This window comes from Lissotriton helveticus, chromosome 3_1, assembly GCF_964261635.1.
Source record: "Lissotriton helveticus chromosome 3_1, aLisHel1.1, whole genome shotgun sequence".
NCBI lineage: Eukaryota > Metazoa > Chordata > Amphibia > Caudata > Salamandridae > Lissotriton > Lissotriton helveticus.
Window position 1 is genome coordinate 579,814,072 of NC_136061.1, and position 20,731 is coordinate 579,834,802.

A 20,731-nucleotide genomic window follows, 5' to 3' on the forward strand; every position below is an offset into this window, starting at 1 on the left:
AAAACTAAGCAGACTGGCACCCCTATCGCCAATATCTTTGCTAAAATGGGTAAAGAAAAGGGTCTAAAAATTAAAGAAATGTCAGAGGATGGGGCCAGGAAAAAGCATCGGAAAATGCTGTTTTGCTAGCTGAGGTCATGGGGGGGGGGGAGGGGGGGCTTGTGGGAGTACCCCCTCCCTCGCGGTGTTCACCTTATGTTCCCCTTCAGACTCCAGAAGACACCGATGAGCTACTTAAAGACTTAGAAAAAACGCTGCAAGGAGTTGAAATAACTCAAGAAGTAGCCGTAACGATGGAAAATGTAGATCCAGGAAATCTTGGGGATTTGGTAACAAAAGGCACTGAGGATCTACCCAAGTTAGTGCTGGAATCAGAAGGAACACAGGAGCCCGGGATAATAAATAATGCTGCAAGCTCTGACTCTGATAAACTGAGGGAGAAAGAAAAAGTCCCAAGCGAGTGCTTTTTCTCTGTATCAGAAGGAGGCGAGTGGTCGGAAGATGATAGCTCTGTACAGGAAGGGAGTGATTCAGACTCAGAAAGCGGACTAGAGCATGTGCATGAGCCACGAATACATGCAGCAAAACCACCCGCCGGTACTAAAACGCAGGAGCTCAGCTGGGATCACTCCTCAGCCATGCCATTAATCGGGAGCCCACACAGAGAAGCCGCGCAGATGTCACTTCTAGAGATGATCCATCGGGAGATAATCACGCACAGAGAAGAAACTAGACAGGACAGTCGCAAGGCACAGACCGCTGTTAAAAAGATGCAGGCGGCTTTAAGGAAAATGTCTAAAGTGTGCGTCAATTTAGGAGATCGAGTATCCAATCTTGAGGAAAGAGTAGTCTCAACAGAGACGGAGGCGGCTGCCGCCACTAGCAAGGTAGACTCCCAAAATGCTCAAATAACGGATATCCAATGGAAGTTGGAGGATTTGGAGAACAGGCAGAGGCGGAATAACCTCCGAATCTTGGGTGTGCCAGAGGGGGCCGACGCGAGAGCATTTATCATCAAGCTCTTCGAGAAAGCATTTACAGATCTGCTTGGCTGGAATTGGTCAGACGAAATTCAGAGGGCCCACCGCACCCCGTTTAGACTAGGCAAGCACGCAAAGGAAGGGGACAAACCAAGAGCTATTTTAATCTTCTTGGGCAATTTTGTGCTGAGACAGGCTATAGCAGAGAGGGCAAGACCAGACTCAAAAAGGGCTGTTGAAGGGATATCATTCTTTGTTCGCCCCGACTTCTGTCATATAATGGTGGAGAGGCGATGGAGACTGAGACAGCTGATAAAACCTTTACAAGATAAGAGGATGCAAGCATATCTGATTAACCCGGCTCAACTGAAAATTATAAATGGTGGAAAGACCCTGTATTTTGCATCTGAAATCAAGGCCAGAGAATATTTAGACTCTCTCGGGGCCTGATTTCGTTCAAACTGTACCTTCTAAATCTTCGGGATGTTTAAGAGAAGCTGAGTTGTTCGATAAGTTGTCCATTGAGTGCGAATCATGGCTGTCGGGGGAGTGGTCCTTGGGTGGCTCTTAGGTATTTAACAGGTGTTTTCATATTCAGGGTTTGGTATACACTTTTGGTTAGTTTGTTCATCTCCACTGCTTCAATTGCGTTCCATCACGCGCACAGACCAGGTCTGAGTGCCTCACCAGTGTGGGAGGGGGAGCCGGGGGGGAAGGGTGGGTTGGGGAGGGTGGGGGTGCGAGGGGTGGGAGGGGGCGAAGGGGAAAATAAATAAAAATTAGATGTTATGGTGTAACGAGGTATTTGGTTTCAATCGGAGGTTTTCAATGACGATAATGGATACTTTTTGGACAGTTCTTTCGTGCTGGAGAAGTTTTATTCAAGATTATGTCATGCATTAAAATTTCTACCCTCAATATTGGAGGGCTTAATGACTGGAGAAAGCGCCAAAGACTGGGTCACTTCGTCAAATTCAATAATATCGATATCCTGTGTCTACAAGAGACCCATCTCCCCTGGCAAAAAATAAATCTATTAAACCTAGGGGGATATGAGCTACTGGCCTGCTCCTCACAGACTTCTTCAGTTAGGGGGGTCGCCATTCTGACTAAACAAACTCTATGAGGGGCCAGGAGATTCAAGGCTGATAGTTCAGGGAGATGGTTATTAGTCAAACTGACTCTGGGATATACGATTTGCACAGTATATGGCTCAAATCATGATGAACCGGATGTGTTCGATCTACTAGAGGGGGAGTTGGCAAACTGGCCAACACCGGTTATCATGTGTGGGGACCTGAATATTTCAGTTGACTGGAATAAGATAGACAGCTATTCAGGGCGTAAACCAAGGGTGCTTAGGGCCTTGGCTTCACTTAAGGAATCACATGGGCTGAAGGATGTCTGGAACGCTAAGGAACCTACTGACCCGGGCTTTACTTATTATTCTTACCCATGTCAGAAATATTTTACGCTGGATTATTTTTTGATATCAGCAGAGAAACTTAGCAAAGTAAATATATGTAAATTACCTAAATTGATATCGGATCATAACCCGCTGATTTTAACCTGTGAAGTAGATAGGGTCGAGAGAAAACAAACAAGCTGGTCATTTGAGAGAAGACTTCTTTCGGATGACAGGTTTGTTCGGCATCTCAAACAATGGGCAAAGGAGTTTTATGAGGCAAATCGCTATAGTACATCCCGCAACGGAGTTTGGGAAGCTTTCAAGGCCTCTTTAAGGGGTGAAACAATAAGTTGCTCAGCCCGACTGAGGAAGGAAGACAAGAAGAAGAACGAGACTCTGATAAGGGAGCTGGCAGTGGTAGAAGAACAGCATATCAAGGAAATTGTCCAGGGGATCGATAGCCAGGTAAGCCTAAATAGAATGGCCACTATCAAAGCAGATCTTCAGGAAGTAGTGGCACAGAAGGAGACCAGGGAATTTCAGTCCTCCAGGGCAAAACGCTATGAGACGGGTGAGCAGGCAGGAAGGGCATTGGCACTCCGGATCAGGCAGGAGGGGTCCAAAAATTCGATTGTCAGCATACAGGAAGATGGTATTGATTATACTGAGCCAAAGGATATCTTAAGAGTTTTTCAAACCTTTTACCAAAAACTGTATGATGAGGAGGGTGGGACGCATGCTCAAACCCCAGAATTTGAGGATGGCGGTCCTGCACTAGATAGTTGTAGTAGGGAGATTCTGGAACAGGACCTGACCCTGTCTGAGATTAGAATGGCGCTGCGGGATCTGGCCGCTGGTAAGGCTGCAGGCCCCAACGGAATCCCCCTAGAGGTATACAAATGCTTGGAGGAAGAGATTGCCCCAATGCTCCTGGATTTATTTAATGGCATAATATGCACAGGCATAATCCCAGATTCCTGGAGGGAGACAAACATTGTTATATTCCATAAAAAGGGTAAAATTAAAACCAACCCAGGCTCATATCGCCCAATTTCGCTTATAAATGCGGATACGAAAATATATTCCAAGATCTGGGCGAAAAGAATGGGGGGGGGGGGTCATTGGCCGACTCGTTTCCCCTTGGCAGCATGGGTTTGTGCCTGGTAGAGGCACTACGGATCATATAAGACGCGCTATCACCTTGTTTGATGCCCATGCTGCCAGGGGAGGAGAGATGGCCATGATCCTCCTCGACGCAGAGAAAGCATTTGACCGCGTGGTCTGGGAGTTTCTGTGGGGCATTCTGGCAGGAAGGGGTTTTGGGGATAAGAGTATGAGAGCTATCAAGGCGATGTACAGAGACCCGGTGGCAAGGGTTACGGTCATGGGTCAACGATCGGAGGAAATATTAATTAAAAGGGGTACCCGACAAGGCTGCCCCTGCTCTCTGATCTTGTTTTCACTGTATATTGATCCAATCATCCAAAGATTTTTGGCTTCGGAACAGATCACTCCAGTAGTACTTAATGGACATACTACGAAACTATTGGCATACGCCGACGATCTGGCAATTATAACCACAGATCCGCAACAAGAAATGGTTAAGCTTTCTCAATTGGCCAAGGTCTTTGGTGTACATTCAGGCTATCGCCTGAATTAGGAAAAAACAGATAATCTGCAAGAATAACATCACTAAGGTGGACCAAAGATATATGGAATCCGCAGTATATTTGGGTGTTAAGGTGAACGCTAACGTGGATAAGATCATCGCCGACAACTATATACCCCTGATAGATCCGATTGAAAATGGTCTGAAAAGGATTGATGCCATGCATTTATCATTGATAGGCAGGGTAAACGTGCTTAAAATGACTATGTTTCCCAAGATCCTCTATCTGTTTCGCGCTATCCCTTTGTTACTGGAAGAGGGGATGATTAGGAAAATAGAAACAGCATTTATTCGTTTTATTTGGCAATATGGAAAAATTAGACGATCGATTGCTCATATGTCACTACCACTGGCGAGGGGTGGTTTGGCGATGCCCAACCTCAGGCTGTATCACTGGACGTGTTTATTGGTGCAAATGAACATCTTGTTTCAGCATGACCCTGTAATATCAGAAGCCCAGCCCGCTAACATTGTACTTCCCTCCATCTTCGAGCTCTTATTGGGGAGAAAGGCTGTGGGTATATTAACGTGTGAAGTTGATCGTAGGTATTATAAGAGAGCTAGATTTAAGACTCTGTTGGGGGCTTGGGGGACATGGAAGTCGGTTATGAAATACCTGAATATCCCAAAAATCAACCGAGATATTGATCTCTGAAACTGTAACCTCTTCCCTAATCTAGGGCAAAATAGAAATAGTCTACTTTGGAAGGAGCAGGGTGTAAAGTGCCTGGGGGATGTTACGGAAGGTAATGATATTCTTGGCTTTGATAGACTACAACTGAAATTTGGTATTCCAGCAAGCCAATGGCTATTATATAGCCAAATCTGCCAAACACTTCGTTCAATCAGGCCCAGAATCTCTCTCCCTCTGTCCAATCCTATAGTCGATTACCTGAGAAAGGGGGGGGGGGGGGGAAATTAGCATAGGGTATAATTTCCTACTACAAGAGCTTGAGGACGATATGGAAAAAACTGGAACTACTTTGGCTCAGCAAATTGGCGATCCCGATGTGGAACTAGATCTTGCCTTAGTCGTGAACAAAAAAATCTTTCGTTCCTCAAATCTGAGGGCCCAACATTATAAAACCCTTTTTAATTTATAATATACCCCCGCTAAATTGTGTAGCTGGGGAGTAAGAGACAATGACAGCTGCCCTAGGTGTAACATGAGTCCAGCAGATCTACTTCATATGTTTTACCGCTGCCCAAAGTTCGCTCCAGTTCTTAGGGAGATACAGCTGTTTCTGGAGGGGCTGCTAGAACAAAACATTGTTCTATCCCCTACTGTGGTTTTATTAGGTACCGATGGCAAGCTGAGGGCAGACGGGGGACCAGAAGCCCAGGTTTTTATCTCAGTAGCTGTACTGCGGATACTAATTTCTGCTGGTTGGAAGGATACAACTGTACCCACCTTTCAGATGTGGCTAAATAGGTTTTTAGGAATATATAATATAGAAGAATGTTTGTATGATTTTAAGGGAAAGAAAACCCGGGAAATGGGCAGAAAGATCTGGGCCCCGCTTAGGAAATGGAGCGAATCTAGACGATGATGTAAGAAAAAAGTTAGGAGGAAACGAGCATATGATCTAGCCATTCCAGTGCACATATTTATTGGGCCTGCAATGTTATGAATTTTCTCTTAACTTTGTGTCTTTTAATATTTGCTATTTATTGTTGTTAATGTATTTACTCTGACTACGCAAATGTGATATATGGGTTTCGATTTTACCTCACTCATCGTAACATCTCAATATAGATATATTTTTTTTTTTTTAAAAGGAACCTACTCCCGCCCCTTCAGCGGCTCAGGCATGACTCCGCCACCTGGCAAAAGCTCCCCGTGTCCCTGTTGGGCCGGACGGCACTATTTAAATTGATGTCGCTGCCCAGGTTCCTCTACGCCCTGCAAAACTACCCCGATCTTGTACAGTCATCATACCTCGTAGCTATTGAGGCGGCGCAGAGAAACCTTCTGTGGTCTGGTGCTCTCCGAATAGCCCTGCAGAAACGAACTCTTGGGTGGTACGATGGAGGGATTGCCCTACCCGATATCCACAGGTACTATTGGGCCGCACATCTTTCGGCTATTAATCAAGGTACCTACTGTGACGGCAATGACCCTGGGTACGGAATGGACAGGTGACTCATACCGGGGGGACTTTGAAGCAGCACTCTATTGAAGACCCGCCAGATACGAACTTACAGGGCCGACTTGTCACTCGGTGCAACTGTGGCACATTGTCCAACGTAAGATGGGTTGGTTTAACACTCTCACTTTGGCCACCCCACTCTGGGTCTCTGAGCGGCTGGGCCTCCTGGGTCGCACCAAGGGGTTCTGGAACTGGGACCTCATTGGTATCTCTCTGGTCAAAGATCTCTGGGACTCTGGCGGGGTAAATCCTTCACATCCCTACAAAATACATTTGACCTCGCAAACACGGAGTACTTTAGGTACCTGCAGGTCAGGCACTCCCTTCAAAAGAACATCCCACATGGTACGATGCCCCCACAAGCGGACCTCATTGGTATCTCTCAGGTCCAAGATCTCTGGGACTCTGGCGGGGTTAAATCCTTCACATCCCTACAAAATACATTTGACCTCGCAAACACTGAGTACTTTAGGTACCTGCAGGTCAGGCACTCCCTTCAAAAGAACATCCCACATGGTACGATGCCCCCACAAGCCTCCCCCCTGGAGTATAGGCTGCTAGATGGGCACATACAGGAACACGCACATCTCACTCACTTACAAGAAATTGATCAATAATCTCCCTGACTTACTTTTGGGCCTTAAAGGGAGGCGGACGGTCTGGAAATCGACGAGGAGGAGTGGAGGGGTGCGCTGGCCTCCCCTAAGGAGGTGGCTATCATCCAGGCTGCGGCTCATCCAATTAAAAATTTTACACAGAGTGTACATTTCAAGCACCAGGCTGAAAAGAATGGGTAGAAGTGAGGATGATGGTTGTAGGAGGGGGTGCGGGATGGCTGGCTCCTTCCACATGATATGGGAGTGTCCGGTACTGCAGACCTATTGGGCAAAGGTGGTACGATGTTTGCAAGCTGTTTGGGGGGTACGGTTGCGTCCTGAGGCGAAGCGTTGCATCTTAAACATCTGGGAGCCAACGGACCTGCCGGCGAGGGGAAGGCTCTGGGTAACGCTTGGTCAGGTGGTAGCTAAGCGTAACATTGCGAGATACTGGGGGGCAGTCAAGCCACCAAGACTCACCGAATGGAAACGGGACATGGACTGGTGCATGCTCCAGGAAAGAACGGCGTATGCAGCCCGGGGGTGCCCTAAAAAAATGGGGGGAGGTATGGGACAAATGGAATGATTACAGAGGTAACATTTCTGAACCCACACAGCCTCGACGATTGGTACTTGAGGTATAAGTGATTCACTGTATTGCAGTCTTGTTGCCACGATATTGATGTAAGGATGTACACACTGTATGATCTACTGTGCGCCTTTGTAACCCTGATGTGCGACTACGTTGGCCACTGTTTGGTCTTCAACCTCAATAAAAAGAGTTTTAAATAAAATGATTGTAATCACAGGAATTCATGTTTGATTTTATGAAGTAATTTGATATTTCCAGTAATCAGAATGATATTAACAGAAATGTTGTAGATTACAGGAGTGGTCTTTGTATTAGAAAAGAATAACGCGCTTTTATGGTTTAAGATATAAAGAGGATAAAGTTCAATATATTTTGTGAAAGCTATATGTTTATTTTGTTTGATATATTCTTTCGCAGTGCTCTCGGGGGTCCAATGTATCAATATATTTGGCAGTATTGTAAGTTAAGTATGTGTAGGTCAGACAACATACACACCCATAGATGCATGCATGTGTTTTAAACTGGAGTAATTTAAGAGTAATACAGAGTGCACAATAATCAATAGAAGTTATTTACTGACTAATGCAATCTACCGAAATCAGACCACGGAACATTTGGCCTGTCTAGACTTCCCACTAAAGGGGAAGTTTCTGTTAAAGATATCAGGCTCATAGTCGGGAAGCAGGTGATGAGCAGTCCTCCATAAACAGCAGAGGAAAATAGATCAAACCTTCATAAATTATTTGCTATTATGAGGATGCCCTATGATATGTGACGCCACAAAAATAAATAAATAAATAGGTAGAGCAGCTTAAACTTTTCAGTGAAAAATATGGCAAAAAATTAAACTGTATTGAGAGCCTCCTTACTGCTCGGGAAGATTAAAATCAACTGACTGACTATTGGCAAAGCTGAGACAGTAAAACTTCGTGAAACTCGAGTGGTGTATGGGAAGGGCTAGGCATGGTGGCACGTCTTCATTTGTCTAATTTTATAGAGGATTACCAGAATGCTTATTTCAGTCTTCAACAGTATCCAAATGAAACGTGTTTTATTAAAGGAACAGAGAGAGAAAACTTACCCTACTATTGACAATGTTTCTTTACAGAACTGGAAGATCCAGCACAAGCAGAGTGTGTTCATGGCTCATGCAAATTAAGGGACAATTTAAACAGTACTCAAAGACAGGTAGATATAAATATATACAGACTTTATTTTGTGAATTGGACAATGGTTTCTTGAAGGCACAATTTAGAATGGAGCTTTAGCCCATAAAATTGGCGGCACATAAAAGGTATAACTGGTTTAACAAGGTCACAGCTGGTTCTCATATCAAGGGCCCCAGAACTCAGAAGCTTTGCAACAAGCAATAATTCCCAAGTATCAAGATAGTGGTAATATTAAAAAATCCCCTTTACTAGATTATTGTGCAAATTTAGTTAGGAACAAACAACATTATTGAAGTTCCGTGTACAGTATAAAATATTGCTTCCATTGTGAGCTCTCAGTTAAAAGTTTAATAGAGCAAAAAAGAGCTTCACATTCAGGTGCACTTATACTACTGCCCCCTTCTCTATAATGTTGTTCACTTTAAGTATATATCAATATCAATTATATCAATATTGTTACACATGCTAGTCTAACGATGTAAAACTCGGAAAACAAGCTGGTTTTGTGTCACCTTGTCAAACCACACTCCTTTCCCCCCTGGATACACAGAGTAATCTCAAGCCAAACAAAGAGGTAATCAGCCATCATGCTAAATTCAGATCTCACTTGCATTACATGCTTAGAGGCATGTGTAGTGGTGTGATGCAGCAGGTTTGCTCTGTGTGTAAGAGTATTGGGTAATGTAGCATCCCTTAGTAATTGGCTATTGTAGCATCAGTGTAATGTAGCATCACTTAGCTTGTGCTGGTGTTTGCACAAGCTAAGTGATTATGTCACAGAATGTAGTCTGAATGTTGATAAAATGTGATGACTTATGAAATGTTGGGTATGTGTGCTGGAAATAATCCAGCCAATTTGACACATTTAGAGTCCTGGTGTGAGTTATCAGGCTCTGGCTGAAAAATAAGGCCCACACACAAACTAGAGAGTTTACCTCCTATGCTCTACATTCAACTGGATGAAGAACTTGCCTTCCAAATACATCACAAAACACTTTGGTTTCTTTATATCATGAAAAATGATCACAACTGTAAAAAACAAGACAGCTTCCTAAATTAAAGAGAAAAAGCTCAAAGAGATTTGGACTTAAAATCTAAAAAAAAAAAATATCACAACAGCTATGGTAAATTGTCCACCCCTGACAATGAACCAAAATGGGTTCCCAGTTCCTGTGTTGAAAGCTCAGCACTGCTAATGTTAATCACAGGGTGTGCAACCAGGACAACTGCGTTTTGGGAGAGGGTCAGAGGTGAGCTCTAGCTATGCTCAGGGGGAAGCCTTGTAACTATGGATGGCCTCTCCCCCTTCAGAAGCACCTCAATTTCTTGTAAGATAATAATGGTGGTGAATTCTTTAAGGCAGGTCTGGAAAACGTCCAGATACCAAATTTAGATTTAAACTTCCAACTGCATCTATTTGGGGTGAGGAACTTAGTAAATCCGTTCCTGCTCAAAGTCCTAATGAGAGCTCTTACTTTAAATCTAAACAAACTAGAAAATGTATATAAACATGTGAAGGCCCAAAACATTCAAAAGGAGAAGGTGCAATTCTAATTAAATTAAAGTTTTACAAAATGCGCTCATTAGCAAAGGCAAAAAAACATACCACTAACCTTACAGTGACTCTCTCTGAAGATTAGCTGCAGATAATACAAATTATATTTGCTACAATGGTTTCTTCCTCTGAACAAAGACTAAGATGAAAGGCATATACATACCTTCAAGTGAAAATGAATATATACACATAGCACCTCCCTTGCAGCCCAAACAACCCCGTATGAGGTTTCTGGTAAAAAACAACTTTGGGTTAAAATATCTCTTTATCAAAGTAACTCCGAACTCAGTGTTGAATATTACCTGTCGATCACAGTAGGCTTTCATTAGTTTATTTAGAGGTGTGTAGCGCTTAATTTTAAACTGGACCACCGATCCATCCTGGCCTGCTACCTTAAGGTTAATGTGGTCATTCTCAGTTTTCACTCCTTCCTGAAACACAAAAAGGAAGTCAATTAAAACATGCCACTAAGACCTAGCGATGGTAAGACTAACCTGTATAGGATCTCCGTATATAAAAGTGTTTCGTCTAAATTATAAATTAAGTTTCTCACAAAAAACTGCGTTTCAAATAATTCGTTTGAAAGGAAATGTCTTTATGCAAATCACCATGTCTCTGTGCCTTTAAGGGTAAATAGGGGCAATGTTTTAAGATATAAACTTGTTTTCTCCCTCCATCTTGTGCCATACTACAACCTGGGGCATGCTAAATAGATCCCATTGTTTCAGTAATCTGGTCTCACTAACACAGTCCTATGACCACACGTGCTACACTTGTACCCACACATGCAATCCACATTTACACAGGAGGTAGCGTGCAGTTCTGGGTTTCCATAGAATAGTGGAACTTTACCCAAGCAGGCCAGTACGCCACTCTCCTACTGACATGGGTAACAAGCATTGGCATAGCCAATAGGTCTCGCCTTTGGGACCTTATAAGTATTTAGTTATGCAGCACAATATCCTTGGTGCAACAACATTAACTGTTGCATGGCTAAACACTTATAAGGTCCTAAAGGTGAGACCTATTGGCTATGCCAATGCTTGTTGATGCAAGCATTCACAACAAAACTGCTTCAAACTAAGAGAAAACATTTATCCTAAGCAATGCTTTTCTCACAACCATTAGTCAGTCAAACTCACAAATAAAATGTGATTTTAGTTCATTTAAAAAATATATTCAGATACCCAGGTATGCAACATATTACCCGCTAGGGAATGGCCATAACTTACAATCGAGGCTGCACATATGTTCCATGCCCTGCTGTGTTTTTTACGTGTAGTATTTGAAATGAAGGCATGCATAAGGGCACAAAAGGCTAAATCCAGCAGTGAGATGAAACCACATTGAACAAGCCTTGCAGTAGCAGAGCCGTTTTCATCTGTGTTGCAGTAAGCAGTGTTCTCTCACACTAGTTATTGTGTTGTCAAATGGTAATGACATGGATTTTTGGCGTGTTTCTATGGTAATAAATGAGTGAATGTCCTTTTATTAATTGCTTTGCTTCAAGTACCTTGTTTTATTGGGCCCGTTTATTAATAACACTGGCAGCCATAAATATATATACATATGCTTTCTATTGAAGCAGTAACCCAACACAAGCCGAGCTCAGGAGGCACCATACCCACAGGAGGGCATGGTGTGAGACACGGCCACCCTGCACTCTAACTAGCCCATAAAACCCGGGCCCTGTAATTAAGCCGACGGGCCCAAGGCTATAATTACGGCCTGTTGATGACTGCCGTAAAGTGCGGCATCCCTAGACAAAGTCAAGATTGCAGAGCAATGACACACTTCTAAGACTCACACCAGCAGTCCACGGCGCCTGCATTCACAACCAGCAAATGAACACGCATGGCCTTTAATATGGCTAATAAAAGGCCACCTCTGTGTTAAGGCGAAGAAAGGACAAATGAGCCTGTGACATGGGCAGTGGCCACAGAGAGTGGTAAATAAACGCTTTCACCGGTCCATTACAATGTATGCAAACAATGGATTTTGGGGTGCATAAAAGAATAGTCAAACATTCATGAAAAGATGCCTCAAAATCATGAATGACATTGTATAAAGCATTAATAAGAACATTACACCGTGTCCCAGAAAAATCGCATCTGTGCTCCGGTCTTTCTGCCTTTGTGTCTACTTGAATTTCCCTTGTACAATTATGTTAGGAAAAATATTGCTGAATTGTGGGAGATGTAGCCCAATGAGTCAACTTTGCTGCAAAATGGGCACAAGATGCGGAGGGGGAGGTGAGATGGGGGGTCTTGAGGCCTCAGAGCATGAGTGTGTGGGCTGGGGGGAGGGGGAGCACAGGGAGAGGGGAAGAAATATGCAATGGGAGCCTAAGCTTTCCCGTGGTCGGTTGTTTAAAAAGCACAGAAAGCAATGTCTATTATTGCTAGCTGGGCGCCAGTCGGCGTGCTGCAGAGCGGTTCACTCCTGCTGTTAGGGGTTTCTGTACTGGCACTGCTCAGCAGCGACAGAGTATTGTTGGGGAACTGTCACGAAATTGAGAGGTGGGGCATGCATGTTTCTGAGGACCAGAGCTGCAGAGGACGGCGTGCTCTATTGCCCGCAGTTCTGCTGAAGGGTGTTTTCCTGCAGGCTTTCCGCTCCGTCCGACACTTGAATGACGCAGAGACTTTGGAGCGGAATGGCGATTAAAGAGCACTCTTTTTGGGGATTAAAGCAAAGTGCCGATGGGGTGGGCTGCTACAAATCACATTAGTGAAGCAAAAGCACTTTTCACACGGAGAGTTACAGCCCGGCTGCTATTAGTGGCAGCAGGGCCCTACAAAAAAAGTTATTATAATAATAAGCAAGCAGAAACACGAGAGACGGCCTGCGGCCGTCAAAGTGAAGTGGACACGGCGGGCAGGGGAGGGGGCGGAGCGGGGAGAGCGGCATGAGGGTGTGAAGCAGCAGGGGCCTGAGACGAGGCCGCCTTGCCTTTGATGTGGTAATGCGAGGCAAGCGGCTGGTGGCATTGTGCACGCGCTTTCACGTGCACTGGAAGAAATCGCCTGGGAATCGCCTGATCTCGGTAAGCTCTGTTTAAGCCGCAATAGATCGAGCTCCCGCTCTCAATGCGCATGCGCATTGAGATAGGTCGCTCGACCTAAAAATGGCCTGGTCAACTATACGAGATCCCAAAACAATGTATGCTTCTACCACTGCCTAATGTGCTAAACCCAAGACTGGGACAGTAGTCCTCTGTCCACTCTGGGGGAATGCTAAGTGTGCCCCTCTTGGCCACAGGATAGGTCCTGGACCTTGCATTGTCAGGGACAGGTCTAGGCATCTGTGCACACACTAAGAGATAATACCAGGAAACAGATACACTTCAATATACCATGCAAGGGGCATTATCGTCCCAAAAGAAATCAATAGATGTGGCAAAAAGACAGCTTGCCTAATGCTGGTGTCTATCAAAAATACTGAAATACTATCTCACAGGCATAGTTATTTTCTTACTAGTTTCCTTCTACATCTTTCCAAACTGGTGTTTCTTGAATAAGCTCAAAAAGGTATGTACCACATAAACAACCGTGGCAGGAGCGGCCCGTGCAGGGAAGTGTAGTGAGGCGGGGACTCAACAGACGAGGAGGGGAAATTAAATAAATGATGTCCCCTATTGTCTGTCGAGCTCCTGCCCCACCCACCATATCCCACCACTCTTACCTGCACGAGCCGCTCCTGAACCTTGGCCCTGCTCCGACTCACTCTCCTGACCTTGATTCCCTAAAAAAACAGCCTACCATAATGTAGTATTTCATTAGTAACGCTCCAATGGGGAAATCAAAAAAACATTGACATCAAAGCATTACAAAACCAGACCAAATTTCCAAGTTTGAACTGGATGCAGGCGCAGTAGAGGATGGGTCACCGACAGAATGCGGAGATATTGATCTGGTCCTATCTAATGATCAGATGTGGTCAGTATGCAGTGATGCATCACTATTAGTACATCTAGACTTGGGCGAGGTGGCATGCTGTATGTATTCACAAGTAATTGGGGCTAAATTAAGCATATGGAAAAGGAAATTCATGATATGTAATAATAAATCAAGTACACAGTAAATAAGAGGAATATGGTTGCCACAAGGAAGATGTTGAAGTCCAGGAAGCAATCCTAGAAATGGGTGTTCTGAGAATAGGGAAGAGGTGTGGCGCTGCGGCCAGGGCGACTGACTCCGGAATCTGGGGATCACGGTTCGATCCCCGGCACCGGCGGCAGATTAGCCCAGCACCATGTGACTCTGGGCAATAGCTTGCTTAATCTTCCCGACGGCCCCCAGCGCCTAGAGACCCTAACGGGTGATTGTGCGCTTTACAAATGTGGATATTTACTTACTTGAGATTTCAGAAAAGAGTTGGATGAGAAATTGGAATATAGCCCTGAAGAAGCAGCAGAACATAACAAAACGCGTTATCTGGTTCGCAATCTAAATGATTTGTTTTGATATGTTCTTAAACTTTTATAATTTAATAATTTATTGTGGGAATTATATAATAATGCCAGCCTAATAATAACAACTTTGAAGTACCTAATGCATTCTGAAAGAATATTTTGATTTTGTAATACTTGGATGTTAATGTTCTTTTGACTCCCAGCCAATAGTAATTCCATATCGGGGTGTTATACTGGAGATATGAATTTCCTTCTACAGTTTTCAATCCTAAGATTGCATGTTACACCAAATGTTCTCCTCACACCATATTGTAAAACTACACATACAACTGACTTGATGTAAAACTTTCAATTGTTCCATCTTTTGAGCGGAGTAGTAAGCTCTATACAAATCCAAGTATAATACACCATAATGAGAAAGTAAAAGCCAAGTGGCCAGTGTAATCTCTCACAAACGATTACCTACAACCCCATACACCCCAAACTTGACAATATCATACAATGGTAGTGATGGTTTAAACAAGTCGCACATCAAATTCTTCCATAAGTATACAGGTTTTATATTCACAATTCAGGGTGTATAGAGATTACGGTGCCACTCAAGGTAAAAGAGGGATCCCACTACCAAGAATGTCAGTCAGCAGGTAAAAATACCTGATGTTAAATGTCTTACAAATTGATTATACCTCAGCACGCTAATATTTATATTAATGCAATTTGCAATTTAATCAGTTTGTATGTGCCAGATGGCCAGTGCTAAATAACCGTATATCAAGAATTAACTCATACATGAAAACACATCCTGATAATTACTCCAAGGAGAGAGAAGAGAACACCATAAGATTTAAATACTTGTCTTATTCTGTTTAATGTTGTTTCAATTTCCAAATTCTGTAGTATCAGACATAAAGAAACTCTGGGCTTCAAGCTCCAAGAGATCCAAATGTAGTGCATATGGTGTCAACAATGCATGTACTATATGAGACGTGATATTTACATTTAGATGCACAATTTGCTAAAACTTTTAAGCACTACAGAAAGACAAAGTGACGACCACGTTGGAGGTCCTAGTCCTAGGGCCTTCCAAGTCGTGATCAAAGAACAGCCGATGACAGCAGACACGTGTTTCGTTACTTGTAATGTAGTATCATCCGGGGCAAGCCTTCATATGTGCCGCCGCCCACATTTGAAGGCTTCCCCCGTACGATACTACGTTTCCCTCTCGCAAGAACATATCAATAGTCCTTGTTTGCTGTTTTCAATACAATTTCCATTCATACTTGCTGACATTTGAAGAACCAAGACTTATGGTTATTAGAAATTACCCTTACTGGTGTTGACACGCGAAGCGAGGCGTGAAATATTTACATACCAGATTTTTACGACGGATCTTATCAAATTACACCATATACTCTATGGTACCCCACATCGCCTAAGGGGCTAGACAAATCGTTCATGGATTATTAGATTTAAACTTACAGAACTTGTACATAGACAGGCAAATACCCACGTGGTTATCATTGTATCAATTCTTACAATATACACAAGTGTGAGCCTTGAGAAAGTTACATTACAATTAACGAAACAAGTGTCGGCAGTCATCTGCTGTTCTTTGATCATCACGACTTGGAAGGGACTAGGACCTCCAAGGTGGCCGTCACTTTCTGTCTTTCTGTAGTGCTTAAAAGTTTTAGCAAATTGTGCATCTAAATGTGAATATCACGTCTCATATAGTACATGAATTGTTGACACCATATGTACTACTTTTGTATCTCTTGGAGCTTGATGCCCAGTTTCTTTATGTCTGATACTACAGAATTTGGAAATTGAAACAACATTAAATAGAATAAGACAAGTATCTAAATCTTATGGTGTTGTCTACTCTCTCCTTGGAGTAATTATCAGGATGTGTTTTCATGTATGTGTTAATTCTGGATATACGGTTATTTAGCACTGGCCATCGGGCACATACAAACTAATTAAATTGCAAATTGCATTAATATAAATATTAGAGTGCCGAGGTATAGTCAATGTGTAAGACATCCCAAACTTGGTTCTAGATAGAGCATCCCTTGTTTAAGTCAATAATGAAATGTACTCTGTAAAGAAATCTGTTTCTTGGTACTGAGGCAATATTGTATCCAAAAAAGGCCACTAGGGCTTTCATTTTCATTTGTGGTCTATTGGGAGACCAGGAAGGCCTCTCAGTGTGGGTGGGTTTCAATTGTTGTCAACTGCAGAGCTCTGTGCTCCATTCAGTGCTCTGCTTTTATTTACTTGTGCTTCACCAGTTTTTGACGTGGTGCATGAAGCAATCTACCAGTACGGTCCAGAATTATAGTTGCAAAAGCTTTCATTAGTGAGAAAGAAAATGGAGGAGTGAGGATGAAGGTATGAGAAAGGCAAATCAAAAGGCAGCATGGACACAAATGGAGAGAAAAAAGTAGACAGCAAAAGGCGGGCACAGAAGGAAGAGAGAAGGTTGAACAGGTATAAGAAAACGCTACTAAGGAGAGTGAACCACACAGGGAAATGACGGGTGAAAAGCGATTGAAATTAAGAGAAGAAAAAGCAATGGAGGAAAAGCAGACAGAAGAGTGTGCGAGAGCCTATTATGAAAATAAGGTGGACGAGAAATGAGGACTGAAAGGAGTGTGAATAAGGAGAGTAAAGAGCGAGAAAAGTGGAGAGGAGGAAAAGCAGAAAGAGTGGGGAGAGATAGACCGGCTGCACTACACAGCTGATGCAGGTGCCTCACTGAACAGCGAGTTTAATGTTGGTTAGATATCTGCCTGTTCGTAATAAGAAAAAGATAAACATCGGTAATGTGCATTTCAATGCTTTATGTTTTTACCTCGGCCAAGTGAAAGAAGCAAATATAATAACAGGGCGCACCTGAACATCGCTTATGCTGGCATTACTCAGGTATATGAAGTTGCACTCTTCTACCATGTGCAATGGTTTGCGCCATACTCTCGAACTGCTAGAAAGCATTAACTAAACCTCCATATACTACTGCTCTATCAAAGGGGTTAGTAGAGTTTTGGAGGAAAACAACAGAGTGCAGGCCGTGATGGTTTGATTTGTTTTGCTTTTCTGGCTTGAAAGCTTCTTGCAGGTAGTCTTCTTGTAGGGAAGAAACTCCGTTAGTGGAATGGGTCCAGAACTAAGATCAAACATCAAAAGTGGGCTCGGCACGCGTATACATTGGGGCAATTCACACAAAGACATGGATGGGTGAGTGAGCGAAGTTCGCGGAAATCATAAACATTTGGCACAACCGGAAGTACACAGCACGTGAGATTATTTCCCTTCTCCAACCAAGGCACCGTACCAAACTAAAAGCTCCGAATCACTTGCGCCACTGTATCCGCAACTCAAAGTTGCGCTCACCTGCATGGTTTCCTCCTCGCGCATCGCCGGGACAGACAGGGAAAAGGCGCGCAGGAAGGGAGGGGAGTAGGCGGGCAGTACAACACGCGGACGGAAGCCCAAAGGAGACAACCTCCTGGGTACACTGTCGAATTCAGCGCGCGCGGCCTATGGAGAAGGCGCGCAACTGTGAAACCTCTGCTGCCCTTCAGCACCGCCCCCGTGTTCCCGCGCGAGTGTAAGGATCGAATTTAGCCCCCCGCCTCCTCCCCGCAGACGGCACCTTGGTGCGCTCGCGCTCAGATGTGAAAACGTTAACTGTACCCAGGACAAGAACAACATGCGTCACCAACCTTGGCGGACTAGGTGTGCTATTCGATATATGCTAACCTTTATAAAGCACGAAAGGATAAGCTCACCTTCGGTTTCTCTTCAGACATTGCGCCTGGTGATACCGGGTGGGATGTGAACTTGGTGATTGTGGAGTGTTTTATAAAAAGGTTTACTGCTTAGCGTCAGTCCGACTCCTGCGGCCGCGCCGTTTCCCTCGATCCCCCGCACCCTCGTGCACGCGCTTTCATACCCACCCCCCCCTTCGAAACTTATCACCGATTACCGTTATTGGGCTGCACGAGAGCACGTGCTGCAATGCGCGTTCACGGAGCGCGTGCACACACTCCTAAAAGGAGCGCGCTTCGTTTCAGAAAACGATGTCGCAGGTTATAAAATGGCAACCCGCTGCCATTCCAGAGTCAGGCAGGGTTGACCACGCCTTTATTTTTTTTTTTTCCGTTCAGCCGCAGCGCGTGAGAAAATTTGTTTGCTTGCCTCCAAGTATACTTTACAGTTGGGAGGCGACGTATTATGTAACAGTGATGCAATGTTTAAAGGTTGATTGTGAATGATATTCCAGAACAACTTGCTAACGTAAAACTATTCTGTTTAAAGTACGGAGTACCGAGAAAAACGCAATATATAATGTATGCATTTTCATACAGCGCGGATTTTGCCCAAAGGTGCTATAGAGCTTATTATATAAGGCATACAATTACATTTTTCAAAGCTGTAGGTATATTTAAATAATCCAAGAGCGTTGGAGTAAGGTATACATTGTAGTAGTCACAAACATTGCGTAACAGGTTGAGCTAGTACCAATTACTACAAGAGGCATGGTCTAACAAAAGGTTGCTCAGTATGTCTCAAGGCATAAATCGGTTTGGAGACTAAGCCAGATATAACAACTTGGGAATCATTTTTGCATGTAACCATCCTTTTAAGCAGGGCACAAGTCGGTTTATACGTGGGTAGAGTGCGTCCACTCACAGTGTAGGCACCATCCACTCAACCAAGACTTTAGGCAGCTCGAGAATACGTGGAATTCATGCTGGTGTAGGTTTCAGACCTGCACATTGTCTGCTTTTGTGCGGGGAAAGTGCTTTGTTATTTTAAATTCCAGATGGCCCTAAAAGAAGGGCGAAGTTAAGGGGCCATCAGGCCTCCTTTTGTTGGAGTATCTTGGCTGTGTGTGCTCTCTGGCGCCTCACAGTTACATGCAATGAGGGGTAAACAAAGACACACAGCTTATGGTACTTAATAGCAGTACTGCCAAGTATCACGCATCAGGCGTGACGCTAACGCATTTGTGTGGTGTTCCGCAACACCGCACTGAAATGCATTGTCACGCATTTTGCCCACTGAGACTGGCTGCACTTTGCTGACAGCTGAAACTGGCTACCGTAACGCCAGGGTGTGCCAGGGCAGGCTGCTGCCTCTGCCTGCATTAATTCCCGCCTGGCGCTGACCACGTGACAGACAGTGAGGGTCTCTGAGAAGCGGCTGGGGACTCGACCGACTGGAGAGTTGTGCTGCTCGGTGTTCTGGAGAGTTCTGGGAGAGTTGTGCTGCTCAGTGTCGATACGATGTCCCCATCGGCCATCCCAGAGACTGAAACTAGGTGCGCTGGCTGCTGCAGCCAGCCTGAGCTGAGTGCGCTGTAAATTATTTTACCCGGCCTGCGTTGGACACCGCGCAGCCGGGACGGCACTGACTGACTGTCAATATGGACGGTGAGACTCAGAGTCTCACTGAGGGAATATCGTGGCACAGCGCGTCATAAGAGGCCTGGGCTGCATCGGGTGCTGCATGTGCGGGGAGAACACACTGCTGCTGTGCGGCCGCCGAAGGACAGACCCCCTGTGCGGCTCAGTGGCTCTAGTCTGGGCTCACATACTCCGTTACTGACCCCCGTTCGGCTCTAAGACAGCCAGGACTGAGTGCCTGCCACAGCCAGTGGAGTGCCAGCTGCAGCAGTCACTGTACTCGACTCTGTCTGAGACTAGTAGCAGAAGTGGAAGTCTGTTCACAACAGTAAGTACTACTATGTCGTAATTCTTTCTCTTACGGCGGCCTAACCTTTCGTGTCGTGTGTTTTCTCTGGTCACACACAGATGCACGCACTGACAGAGTTGACGTTTTAATACATAGCTGCCAAGGTTTCAGATTGCCATGTGGGACATTTCCATAATTTTTTATATTTATGTGTTTCCCTCATCTTCATTGTTTGATTTTGCTCGCAAAAAAATGTCACTCATATATGTTGAAATGTCACTCATAATTCCACAGAAATTATGAAAATGTCACACATAGCAATCTGAAACCTTGGAAGCTATGTAATAGATGCATGCGTTTGACTTTGTTCATTCCCTGTAAATGAAAGATGAGCACGACCTGTAAAAATGTCAAATGTTAGTCTGTCCCAGTATTTACACAAATAACACTTTAAATGCCACTATTTTGTTTTATTTCTATTATAGCACTCCTCATCCC

The 20,731-nt window shown here is 44.2% G+C and overlaps 1 protein-coding gene across 3 annotated transcripts in view; it reads right to left on the reverse strand.

The window, feature by feature from the left end:
* The window catches only part of SUMO3 (small ubiquitin like modifier 3), a 35,857-nt gene extending 17,374 nt beyond the window's left edge, over nt 1-18,483 (reverse strand). The window contains exons 1-2 of one of the 3 annotated variants that reach the window (XM_078680548.1): nt 18,325-18,483; nt 10,422-10,550 (exon numbers count right to left, since the gene is read on the reverse strand). In XM_078680548.1, the coding sequence (XP_078536674.1) occupies nt 10,422-10,550; nt 18,325-18,345 (150 nt within the window). In that variant the 5' untranslated portion in view covers nt 18,346-18,483. Of the gene's footprint in view, nt 1-10,421; nt 10,551-17,428; nt 17,563-17,926; nt 18,127-18,324 lie in introns of those variants that run through there. The other 2 variants (XM_078680547.1, XM_078680546.1) reach the window with 2 other exon arrangements.
* Between the last annotated feature and the right edge of the window lie 2,248 nt (nt 18,484-20,731).